Source organism: Monodon monoceros, unplaced genomic scaffold (genome assembly GCF_005190385.1).
Source record: "Monodon monoceros isolate NGI ecotype Baffin Bay Population unplaced genomic scaffold, NGI_Narwhal_1 Super_Scaffold_5, whole genome shotgun sequence".
NCBI lineage: Eukaryota > Metazoa > Chordata > Mammalia > Artiodactyla > Monodontidae > Monodon > Monodon monoceros.
The window spans coordinates 113119870-113132880 of record NW_021703782.1 but is presented as its reverse complement, the minus strand read 5'-3'; the positions used below and the strand labels follow the sequence as shown (position 1 = coordinate 113132880).

The 13011-nt window shown below is 50.6% G+C and overlaps 1 protein-coding gene across 9 annotated transcripts in view; it reads right to left on the bottom strand.

The window, feature by feature from the left end:
• The window catches only part of EHMT1 (euchromatic histone lysine methyltransferase 1), a 144901-nt gene that overhangs the window by 24779 nt on the left and 107111 nt on the right, over positions 1–13011 (bottom strand). For 7 of the 9 annotated variants that reach the window (XM_029202896.1, XM_029202900.1, XM_029202895.1 and 4 more), the window contains 4 exons: positions 12291–12464; positions 11117–11199; positions 9898–10004; positions 5031–5153 (listed from right to left, as the gene is read on the bottom strand). In XM_029202896.1, the coding sequence (XP_029058729.1) occupies positions 5031–5153; positions 9898–10004; positions 11117–11199; positions 12291–12464 (487 nt within the window). Of the gene's footprint in view, positions 1–999; positions 1678–5030; positions 5154–9897; positions 10005–11116; positions 11200–12290; positions 12465–13011 lie in introns of those variants that run through there. The other 2 variants (XM_029202904.1, XM_029202903.1) reach the window with 2 other exon arrangements.

Sequence of the window (13011 nt, the reverse complement as noted above, 5' to 3'; positions counted from 1 at the left end):
TCACACATCTCCTCTCCAGGGAACTGCCTGGTCACCTTCCTCACCCATTGCTTCCGGTTACTTTCTTTTATCTGTAGGAGGCCCTGATGCCCTCTGGCTGCAAAACCCTTTCCCGGTTGTAGCTGCCCGTCATGTACCTTGTGACATCTTTTGTTGACCAGAAATTCTGAATTCTAATGCATTTGACTTTATCAATCATTTTTGTACTTTTGTCTTGTTGAAGAAATCTTTCCCGACGCTGGAATCACAAAGCTAATCTTCCCTCTTAACCTCCAAAAGTTCTGTAATTTTGCCTTTTGTGTTTGATTCTTCTGTTTGCCACGTGCCTGACGTGTGCCCTGACCCTGCTCACTCAAGCCTGGTCCGCGTGTTAGCGTGTGTTCTCCAGGGAAGCAGAGCTGGTCCTCGCCTGCTCACTGGCTCAGACAAACGTCTGCCCTTGGCTGGAGGGCTTCGTCCTCTGACACTGGATGTAATTACGACACGGTTTTAGGGTTAGATGACCACCTTCCTATTTGTCCTACCTGTTTCTATTCCTCTTTTCCTGCTTTTTAGTTACACAAGTATTTTTTAACATTCCGTTTTACTTCTTCTACTAGCTTTTTAAAAAGTTTTCCTGAAAGCTATACTTCTTTGAAATTATTGCCTTAATGTTCTGTAGGGCTCACAAGCTTCAACTTCCCAATCCACTTAGGTCAGTACTTATTCCCTCCCAGGAAAGAACTAAAACCCGAGGACCCTGCTCACATCCACCACTGGCTCCCCCTGTGCTCCCGCTGTCCTGTCTTACTTCCAAGTTTGTGTAAACTCCATCTTACAATATTCTTCTTGCTTTAAGCAGCCTTTGTCTTTTAAGAAACTTAAAGAAAACAAGTATTTACCATTTCTAGTATTTTCATTCCCCAAGAACGGGATTTTCCTCCCACAAGCTTTAGTGTAAACCTGCTGGTAAGTCCTATCAGCTTTTGTGTACCTGAAAATGTTTTATTTCACAAGTGCTTTCTGAAGGACGCTTTTACTGGCTGTAGCATTCTGGGCTGACAAGTTTTTTGAGTTTTTTTTCTTCCCTTTTAGCACAATAAGAATATCACTCCATTGTCTCCTGGCCTCCGTCGTTTCAAATGCAAAGTTGGCAAATTTTCGTAATGTTCGCTTACACGTATTGTGTGTTTTTTCTGGGGCTGTGTTAAGGTTTTCGACAGTTTAACATGATGTATTTAGGTGTGGCAGCCTTAGTATTTATCCAGCTTGGGGTCTGCTGAGTTTCTTGAATCTGTAGGTTATTTTTCACCAAATTTGGGAAATTTATGACCATTTTTCCTTCAATAAATTTTTTTCCACTGGGTTTTCTCTCCTTTCTGGGACTCCAATTACACATCAGACAGCTCAATGTTGTCCTACAGTCTGCTTTTCAGACAGAATGGTTTCTCTGATTGGTCTTGGATTTCAAGGACCCTTTCTTCTACAGCACCCAGAGTGCTGCTAACAAGCTCATCGGTGAACTGTCTACTCCAGACCTCCTCCAATCACTTGTCCTGCAGGCTCCAGCTGCTTCTGTAAAGCCCTGAACACTGACCTCTTGCCTCTTCAGTGGTGCTTTGCTTGGGCGCTGGCTCCTGTGACGAGGCTGGGAAATCGTCCCCTGGCCGAGAACTGGGCAGAACTCACCCACCCATCCTAACGGAGAGGATTAATAACAGTTATCTATAGATAGTCATAGAAAAACTAAAGGTTTCCAGATCTCAAAAACCACCAAAAGCAAAGGACTAAATACCAGCTTGAAAAAATATTCACAACAAATGTAAATAACTATATACAAAAAAAGTTCACTTTGAGAGAAGCAAATTAAAATAGTAAAAAAAAATAATCATTTTTGCATATCAAATTGTTAATTTTTTTTAACTGTAATGCTCGGCACCTGTAAGAGCACAGGGAAACGAGCGCTCAGACACTCCCGGATGCAATTCAGAGACAGGGATCAAAAGATCGGCACTTGTAAGAGCACAGGGAAACGAGCGCTCAGACACTCCCGGATGCAATTCAGAGACAGGGATCAAAAGCCTTAGAAATGATTATATATTTTGATCTAGCAATTCCACACACACACCCAGAAATCTGTCTTAAAGAAATCAAACGTGCAAAGATTTAGCTATGAAATGTCTGTTGAAGCATTCTGTACAATAAAAACTGAAAATAACATAAATATTAAACAATCAGCAAATCTAAAAAAATGACACAAATTGTTTCATGAAATACAACACAGCCACTTGAAATAATGTTATAGAATATTTAATGACATAGAAAAACGAGTGAGAAGTTAATTTGATGGGAACAAGGAGTTGATAAATTAGTATGAACAGACGATCATTTTTTTGTTGGAAAAAATGTGTATTAATTTGAAGGGCTGTGGGATTTAGCATTTTTATTGTTATTGCGTGTGTGTATATATGACATAAAACTTGCCCTTTTAACCATTTTAGAGTGAGTCAGTGGCAACATGAATTGCTTTCACAGAGCTGTACCATCACCACACTCTATTCTCAAAGCCTGTCCATCAGCCCAGGCAGAAGCTCGGTCACCACTCAGCAACACTATCCCCCCCTCACCCCGGGTAACCTCCAATCTACTTTCAGTCTCTAAATCTGCCTGTCCCAGGTTCCGCACATAAGTGGAATCATACAATATTCGTCCTTCTGTGTCTGGCTTCTTTCACTCAGCATAACGTTCTCAAGTTCGCCTGTGTTGCAGCCTTTGTCAGAATTTCTTTCCTTTTTGAAGTAAGGCTGAATAGCACTCCATCATATGGATGGACCACATCTGGCTTATCCATCACCCGTCAATGGACACTGGGTTGCTTCCACCTTTTAGTTACTGTAAACAATGCTGTGAACAAGGTGTGTACATACCTGTCCGTGTCCGTGCTTCCTGTTTCTTTGGGTACATACCCTGGATTGGAATTGCTGGATCATATAGTAATTCTATGTTTAACTGTTTGAGGAGCCACCAAACTGCTTTCCACAGTTAACTGCATCATGTTACATTTTCACCAGCAATATATGAGAATTCCAATTTCTCCACATCTTTGCTAGCACTTATTTTCTGATTTTTAGATAATAGGTGTCCTAAGGGTCTCACCATGGTTTTGACTGCATTTCCCTAATGACTAATGATGTTGAACATCTTTTCACGTGCTAACTGGCCATTCAAATATCTTCTCTGGAGAAATGTCTACTCACACTCTGCCCATTTTTGAGCTGGGCTAGAGTTTGTTATTGAGTGGTAGGACTTGTCAATACATTCTGGATAGTAAAGCCCTATCAGATACAGAATTTATGAATATCTTCCCCTTCTGTGGGTTGCCTCTTCACTCTCTTGAATAGTGTCCTTTGATGGACAAAAGTTTATAAATTTTGATGAAGTTTAAGTTACCTAGTTTTTCCTTTTATTGTCTGTGCTTTTGGTGTCATACCCAAGAAATGATTGCCAAATCCAATGTCATACAGATTTTCCTGTTTTCTTCCAAGAGTTTTACGATTTTAGCTCTAAGTTTAGGTCTTTGATCCCCTTTGAGATAATTTCTGAATACACTGTAACCTCATCCTTCTGCATGTGGAAGTCCAGTTTTCCCAGCACTTGTGAAAAGACGCCCTCTCCTGCCATTGGATGCTCTGGGCCCCCTTAACATTAATCACTTGATCGTATCTGCGAGGGTTTATTTCTGGGCACTCTATTCACTGTTCTATACGTCTGTCTCTAGGCTGGTACCGCATGGTTTTGATTACTGCAGCTCTGTCATAAGTTTGTTTTGTTTTGTTTTGTGGTACACGGGCCTCTCACTGTTGTGGCCTCTCCCGTTGTGGAGCACAGGCTCTGGACGCGCAGGCTCAGTGGCCATGGCTCCCCGGCCCAGCCGCTCCGCGGCATGTGGGATCTTCCCAGACCAGGGCACGAACCCATGTCCCCTGCATCGGCAGGCGGACTCTCAACCACTGCGGCACCAGGGAAGCCCCTGTCATAAGTTTTGAAGTCAGGAAGTGTGAGGCCTCCAGCTTTGTTCTTTTGCAGGATTGTTTTGGTTGTTCAGGGTCCCTTGAGGTTCCCTATGAATTTTAGGATGGGTTTTTCTATAAGCTGTAAAAAAAAGGCATTGGGATTCTGATAGGGATTGCACTGAATCTGCAGGTCGTTCTCGGTAGCAATGGCATTTTAACAACACACTCGGCACTCAGAACCCACGGATGTGGAGGGCTGGCTGTACTATTAAGGGACTCGCGCATCGGCGGGTTGCTGTCTGCAGTGGTCCTGGCATCAATCCCCCACAGATACTGAGGGATGAACGTACTGTCTTCTTCCAATCCATGAACACCAGATAATTTCCATTTATCTGTGTCTTCTTTAATTTCTTTCAGCATTTTTTAGTGTACAAATCTTTCGCTTCCTCCGTTAAGTTTATTCCTAAGTATTTTATTCTTCTCAATGCTATTGTAAGTGGAATTGTTTTCTTATTTCCTTTTCGGATAGTTCATCACAAGTGTATAGAAATACAACTGACATTTCTGTACTGATTTGGTATCTTACAACTTTCCTGAATGTATTTATTAGTACTAACAATATTTTGTGTGGATTCTTTATGATTTTTTACATATAAGATCCTGTCATCTGTGAACAGAGATCATTTTTCTTCCCCCTTTCCAATCTGGATGCCTTCTATTTCTCTTTCTTGCCTAACTGCTCCAAACTGAAGACAGAAGAGAGAAGGTGTGCCTATCCAAAGAAGGAAGCTGAACACCTCTGCACACAAACTCCCTATCAGATGCTTGACTACCGTCAGGCATAGTGGATCCAGTGCTCACTAGTATTTTCCACAAATAAACCGGTAACCAAGTAAGGTGAACTACCTACTTCCAGACAACCCGGTGGATGCTTGGCGGCTACCAATTTCTGAAGACGTTCCAGCAAGGAACCGGCCCTGTTCCTCTTCACGAGGAGCTTCTACATGAAACAGGGGTGTGCTTCTGAGCAGTGAGTACCTTCGGATCCACGAGGGCCCCGGCCTTGATGAGGTACTTCACCGCGTCTAAGTGGTTGTTTTCTGCCGCCTCCATCAGCGGGGTCCTCTGGTCCTCTGAGCAGGTGTCGATGTTGGCGCCCGCCTGGTGAAAAAAGGGACAGCTCAGGTGTGAGAGCTGCCACCGCAGCCACACCCAGTGAGGAAACATTTCCCAGGCTCAGCACTTGGAAACAGAGGGATCTCAGGGGCTACATTAAGTCTTTCTATCGACTAAGCCTGAATCTTCCAAAGCAGAATTCAGAGACATGGTTATTCTGTAACTATCAAAACTTTAGTTCAAGAAGAGCATTTCATTTCTAAGCTAATTGGGTAGAAATGCTTACAGTAACGTTAGTAACAGCACTTTTAGAAATAAGAAAGAAGGTGAGACCCCAGAACAGACAAAGAAGGGGTGCTGAAGGGGACTCAGCAAGGCAGGGACAGGAGGCAGGCGGTGGCCCAGCCTGCAGGGACCGTGGGGCCCCAGCTCAGGGGCCTCAGAGACCTCTGTCTCTGGCTGTTCTAAACACCTGCCAAAACAAACTGAAGAAAAACTCATTCCCAGGATGCATTTTCCAATGGAGTGTGTACTTGGAAACCAACGAGCCAGGAGGTATGCTTGGGTAAATCGTCTGTTTGAAACTGAAACGCCCAACCTTAAAGTGGGTTTTCCACTAACAGCAAAGCAAGTGTTTGAACATTTTAAAAGAGCTAATACTTATAAGGCTGAAAACAGTATCGTTTTTACTACTAGCAATTAAAAAACAAAAGTAACCCAGTTTAGTAAGAAATTTAAAAATAGACCTAGAATGGTACACATGGAAAGCCAGGGGAACTGAGGTGGTCAGGGATGGTGAAGGAGACTCGGCTGTTCCCATGGAGCAGAGCTAACGTCAGAGAGCAGGGGCATCCAGGTAGGAGACGAGTGGGGGACACAGGTCAGATGGCCCAACCTGAGCGCAAGGTAGAGCCAGGATTCCACAGCAGCTAACTTTAACAACGAAACTTGGAAAACCACACGAGATAAAGGTGCGGGGTGGGTGGGGGTCTGCGTAGCGCTTAACGAGGCCAGCGTGGGGTCGGCCATGCTCTGCCAGGCTGCACAGGCCAGGACGTGCCCTCTGCCGGTGAAAGGCCAGACGCCACCTGTGACTGGGTGCACACACTTGGCAAGACCCCCCCCACCCCCAAACCACCCTGAACACCCAGGGGTGCGAGAGCCCGGGCCGCAAGCCTGCCCGGGGGTTGGCCCGGAAGGGAGGGGCCCACAGGCCAGGCAGCCCCCGACAGGGCCCACATCTGAGAGATGACCAAGAGCAGAGCCATGGGCCGCACGCTGCAGAGGGTCGGCGTCGGAGGGCCAGGCCCTCCCACCCGACACCCAGGTAGAGTGTGAGGACGGCTGCTCGGTGTGCTTGTCTGAAACCTGTGCCGGCCAGTGACGGCCCCACCCACCAGCACGGAGGCCCCGCACAGGGACATGTGGGCAACCCAGGACCACACCTGGGAAGTCAGCCCAAAGGCTAGTGATCGTCACCAGGAAGAGGCAGGGGTGGCCAGGAGACAACGCAGAGAGATCTGAGACACAGAGGGAGGTGGAAGGAGGGCCTCCACCCAGAGGGAACAGAGGGCCCAGGAGGTGCGGGGCGAGCACAGCCCACGGCACGTCCTGGGCTCCCAGGGGGCAGGGCAGTGGTTGTCGCTCTGTCCCTCTCCTCTGGGCCCATGACTGCTAGAAAACGTACCTTTTCCTATTAGTAGATGCCTCCTGGGCTCACAGCCTGCAGAGCAGGCAAAAGCAAAGCAGGCGAGATGGACCCCAGATGCAAGCAAACACGAACACGGAGGGACAGGATGGCGACAGAGTCGGCGAGCAGATGGAGGCCCAGGTAGGAGAAGCCAAAGCAGTGACCACAAGTGGGGACACACCCAGGCCCGGGCCCAGAGAGCCGCGCGGCAGGTCACTCTGACCACGGGTGTGCCTGGTGCCGGCCAAAGGTTGGGGCTGGCCAAGGGTACCGGAGGGTGTCAGTGGCGGCGACCAGCACAGCTGCCCCTGACCTCGTGCCCCCGCACACCGGACGTGCACCCGAGCGCCCCAGAATGCGTCCTGCTGGGGTTTCATTTAATGTTGTTATTTAAATTAAGTGTCCACCTGTGGCAGGGCCACTGTGCCGCAGTTGCCTGGATGGAGCTGTTTTCAGCGAGACCTTGGCATGAAAATTAAACAGACCGGGAAATACCCAAACCACTCCTCACAGGTGCTCCTCCACTGACCCCAAGCATGAGCGAGGGTGCCTGCTGCCTGGGGCCAGGGCCAGAGCCCCTCTGGGGGCACATGAGGTGGGCACCCACCAAAGCTGCGCCTCCAAGAAACAATACCCTCGGATTCGGGGCAAAGCAAAGGAAATCCGTCCCACGTCGGATGGGTTCTAGGGGAGAAAAGGACACAAGAGCACAGCCCCCAAGTCGGGGAGTCTGCAGCCTGGGTCACCAAATTAACCACCAGGCTGACAATCTAATCTGAAGTGATGTCAGACGGTCACGCCTCCAGGCTACGGGCAGACAGTACAGAGTCATAAAGATTGCTGATGTATAAAGCATTGGGTTTTTTCCAAAATACATGTTTTATTCTGCAATAGCTTACAACTCACAAGAAGCTGCAAAACAGAACACAGAGCTCCTGTGTTCTTTGCCCCGGACAGTCTTCCACTATCACGGCCAGTGGGGAGAAGCAGGAAACGGGGCAGCAGAGCAGTGAATGACTCTTAGGCTTTTGCTCTTTGAATGAAAGAGGCAGACAAGGAATTCACACTGTGTGAGGATTACAAGTGGACAGAGCTGAGCCATGGGGTTGAGGACCTCTGTGGGGCTGTGAGCGCGCAGAAACACACACACCTGATCGTCACAACACAGGCTAGGAGAGCTGCCACAGGGGAGGGACACATGGTGCTTCTGGGGGGCAAGCAGATCAGGCCATGTCCCTTTAGAACCATTCATTAACCAAGACGTTTACGTTTCAATGATTTTTCTGTATGTATCTCACACATGTTTTTATGTTAAAAAAAAAAAAAGTTGGGGTGTGGGGGGAATAGATTCTTTCAAAGGAGTGTGAAACTACCTTTTCCAAAGGAAGAATCAAGTCAGAAGACCATCAATTGTTCCCCCTCCCCCCCTCCCCCCCCCCCCCCCCTCCCCCTCCCCCTCTTCCCCCCCCCCCTTCCCCCTCCTCCTCTTCTTCCCCCTCCTTCCTCGTCCTTCCTCCCCCTCCTCCTCCTCCCTCTGTCTCAAGACTGAGCAAGTAACAGCCACTTGTTAGAATCACAGAGTGACCTCTGGAGGCAAGAAAGCAAAGACTATAACTTCCAAGCAAATAAAGAGAAAGGAAATGAGACAAAACAAAAGTCAATCCAAAAGAAGGCAGCAAAGGAGAGGAAAAAAAAAAAAAATTTGTTTTAAGAGACTGAGAATCAAAACTACAATATAAGAAATTAGAAATAAATTTTAAATGTCAAAAGTTACAGTAAGCATAAGTAGATTGAAGATTCCTATTAAAATACCAAGGCTGTCAGACAGAGCTTTTTAGAAGCTGGCTACATGCTACTTAAAGAGATCTGTCCAAACGGAGCCTCTGGCATGAGCCAAACTTGGGAGGGGTCTGACAAATGGGTCTCGGGTGTTAGAAATCTAAACCAACAGGTAACCCCACTGTACAACACCAATGCAAAAGCAGGCTCCACACTTCATACAATCACATCTTAGTCTGTGCACACAGCACAGGTGAGAAGAGGATGAAGCAGACACTCTAGGCCGACAGTGACACAGAGCAGCTGTGACTAGACAAGAGACCTGGGGGAGGGGGGTGTCCGTCCAGGGCCCCAACAGAGATGCCCACAGGACGGTCCTCTCCAGACACAGAGCCATGCCGAAGCCCACCCGACACAAAAACCTCCAGCTGACGGGCCCCAGCCAAGAGCCCACCACCGGCATTTCAGTCCCTTCCTTTACAAACAAACAGGATCCACCAGGCATTTGAGGGAAACCTGAAATAAGAAAGACCAGAATGAACAGACCAGTATAAAGCTTCCAAACACTGTGGGAAGACCCAGAGGCTACAGAAAAACGTGGCAGCACAGACGGGACCCCGAGAGGAGCCGAGGGTCACGCCGAGAGCGCCGCCCAGAAAAGCGGGACAGAGCGTGAGTCCAGAAGCTGCAGCAGGTAAACGTAGGCGCTTGCGGAGGGACCTGGAACCCAGACAGAAAATCTCCCAGACCTGAACCTGGGCTGTGGGGAAACTCCAGACCCGTGGGTGAAAGGAAATTTCCTGAAGGCTCCAGAGATAAACACGTGGCTTAAGGGTGGCCTCCGGGAAACAGGGGCCCCAACACGGGCCAGGGGAGGGATGTCCCAGAGAGCAGCAGCACCGAGAGTGGACGATGTGCTTCCCAGATGACACAGGGCCAGTCTGTCTGCTCGGGGTGGACTGGGGGGCGGCGGGGGGCGGGGGCTGTCCAGGACACATGTACATGACCACGGAACGCAAGCTCTCACTGCAGGGCGGGGGGTAGGAGGAGGCATGTGCGCACGCCTGGGCTAAACCCTCCCACGCCAGGAAGTCGGTGACACTAAAAACCCAAACGAACTAAAACAAGTCAAACACCGAATGGCAGTGCATCATCTCCAGAGGCGGCGTAACTGGCAGGAGAGGCAGCAGAGGGGCTGAGGGCACTGGGCAGAGCCAGGGCGGGTGGGCCTGGGAGCCTCTGGCACTACTGGGCGGCCCGGCTCTCGGGACCCAGGCCAGGCTGTCTTGCTTTGGTGGCCCCAAGAAGACCGCATCTGACCTGAATCAGCATGTGACAGATGTCCACATGGCCGGCCTCCGCCGCAGCATGCAGGGGCGAGCGCTTGTTCTGGTGCTCCATCTTGAAGTTGGGGTCGATCCCGTCAACTGCAAACAAACAGGAGGTGCCAGTTACCGCAGGTGCAGCCCCCAGAGCCCGGGATGGCGCAAGGGCTGGCAAGGCTCCAGGTGGAACCGACAGGCAGGCCTGTGGTCAGATACCCCCAGCACCTGCGCTCCTCCTAGACACCCTCATCTAACTCTGGGCTCCCCCGTCTCTCCCGTCCCCAGGCCTGGGCCCGAGCGTGAGGGTGGCAGGGTCCCAGGATGGATGCTCCACAGGGAGCAGGACCCCCAGGACAGGCCCAAAGGGAAGGTGGTTGCTGAGCACAGCTCCCAGCCTGGAATGGAGACGGGCTACAAGGCCAACCACGGACCGGCAAGGTGAACTCAGCATCGCACAAGGTCCACGAGGAAAATGATTAAAATCGCCATTTCAGTCAACATAAAATAAAACCTTTTTTTTTTTTTCAGAGCAAATTGTTAAGCTTCTTTCTTGACTTACTGTCAAGTTAAACAATTCTTAATCAGCCTTTTCAAGCCAGAGAAATCAAGCCTACGCTGTGAGCTCAGAATCAAAGCGCTGTCCCTTGCTCCGCAGGAGACGGAGCTGGGAAGGACCCGACCAGTACATTTTCAGGTGTTAAAAACCCATAAAGGCAGGTACACACTGAAAACACACGTGCCAGGTGGGCTGCACCCTGCACACGAGGGCGCCAACTCCATCCACACGGCACAACAGCCCAGCTGGCTAACTCTGCTTTCATGGAGTCGACATCTCTTGTTAATCTAATCATCACATACTTAATTCCTGTTTAAAAATGGGGAATTCCTGGGACTTCCTTGGTGGTCCAGTGGTTAAGACTCTGCACTCCCAGTGCAAGGGCCCCAGGTTCGATGCCTGGTCAGGGAACTAAATCCCACATGCCGCAACTAAGAGCCCACATGCAACAAAGATCCCATGCGCCACAAGTAAGACCCGTACAAAAAAAAAAAACAAACGAGGAATTCCTAGAGAATACTTCCACTGTCGTGACTGAGCATGAACACTGTGAACGGGCTGAACACCAGGGGAGCCCGTGTGCACCAACCAGAGAAACCGGACAGAGCGGGACACGGTGGACAGTCACCGAGAGACGTTAACAGATACGGCCACCTACCCAGCATGAGCAGCACCTTCTGCAGCTCCCCTTGCCGGGCCGAGAAGTACAGCTGCTTCGGGTGGAAGCGGAGCTTCTTGGGTCTGCGGAGAGAGCACAAGACAGCAGTGAGCACAGGCCACACACACACGCACGCAGGCACACGCGCGCGCGCATGCACACGCGCGCGGCACCTGCAGGCTGGGAAGACCTGGGTTGGGCCCACCTGCCCAGCCTCAAGGTCAAGGATGCCACACCCACCAGGCATCTCACAGTAAAAATAACCAAAATTAGTGAGCATCTCCTTCACCCACAGCACGAGAATGGTTCCTGAGGTTCTGCATTCTGTGCAGGGCACAGAGCGAGCTGCTTCTCTATAGCATGAGGTCAAGGAACCCCCGAGGTGGTGGAGGCAGCATGTCACACCCAGCTACACCCACCCTCTTCACAGTACAGAGTCTGGACCCGGTGAGTAGGGCAGGGGACTGGACAGTCACCATAAGACCAGGGCCAGAGACCAGGCTGGAGGCGGACAGAGAAAAAGCTGTGGGGACTCAGGAACGTGTCCCAACACTACAACTTCCCGAGAAGCAAGACAGGAAGGTGAAGCTCTGAGGGAGGGAGCCGCGCGGCCTGGCCGGAGCCCTGATCGTGGAACCCCATGACCAGTGGACTCCTGTGGGGTCATGGGTCGGTGCACCGGGCCCTCCTGCAGAGCCACAGGTGGGCTGCAGTAATGGGAGCCGCAGGGACAACCGAGGGGCCACCTGCTCCAAACTCTCCTTTCAGAGACAAGGAGCCACAGAGTGGCACTGGCCCTAACGTCCTGAGGTCAGAGCCACGGTCAACGTGTCCAGGGAAACATGTGCCAGAGCCTCCCAGGACTGTCCTCGCTATGCCTTCAGAGGATCACTTTGCTCTTAGTGGAACGGATGACAACCTGCAATCGTTTCCCAAAGTAACGGAAGAGAAGGTGCACGGTCCTGATGACCAATGCTAACAGGAGACCTAAGGAAGGCCTCAGCGACCTCCTGGGAATGCCGTGGCCCTGGGGTCGCAGACAGCGGGGACGTGTGGCCCTGGCCAGCACCAGGCGCCGCAGGGGGACAAGGACGCGCGCAGAAGTGCCGGCGGCTGACTCATGCAGGAGAACACGGAGGGGAGGAGTCTGCAGGAAGGGAGCGCCAGGCCTTACTTCTCCGAGTCCAGGGCGATGAGCGCGCTCTCCAGGGTTTCCTTCCCAGGTCCCTGGGAGAGGCCGGGTGCTGGCTTCCCCAGCCCGGCCGGCCCCATGGGGTCGAAGGCCTCGGGCACCTGGGGGGCTGTGCTCTGCGGCTTGTCATCCTCTGAGAGCGGGGGTCCAGCAGTGCTTCGGGGAGGAAGAAATAAGTGGAATTCTGAGTTTTAGAAATGTGGAACTCTCCCTTCTTGTGGAAACCAATGAAAACACAAAACATGATTCACTCGGACTCTCCAACTGCACTGCTCTTCTGAGAGTGAAAATGGTCTCAGGTTCACTGACCATCTGTCTGCTCAGCCCCTGGAGGGAAGAGCCCAGACTCAGAATCAAATCCCAGAGAAAAATGGCATTCAGAAGTGAGGGCGGCTTTCCCAGGACTTTTTGCCCAATGTTCAAATATGCTTTAGCGAATGAACTTCAGGTTGAATCTAAAGTCCACTGCCCTCCCAACGCAAGGGACACCTTGGAATTTTGACTCAAAAATCATTAAATTTAGGGCTTCCCTGGTGGCGCAGTGGTTGAGAGTCCGCCTGCCGATGCACGGGACACGGGTTCGTGCCCCAGTCCGGGAAGATCCCACATGCCGCAGAGCGGCTGGGCCCGTGAGCCATGGCCACTGAGCCTGCGCGTCCAGAGCCTGTGCTCCGCAACGGGAGAGGCCACTGTTGTGGCCTCT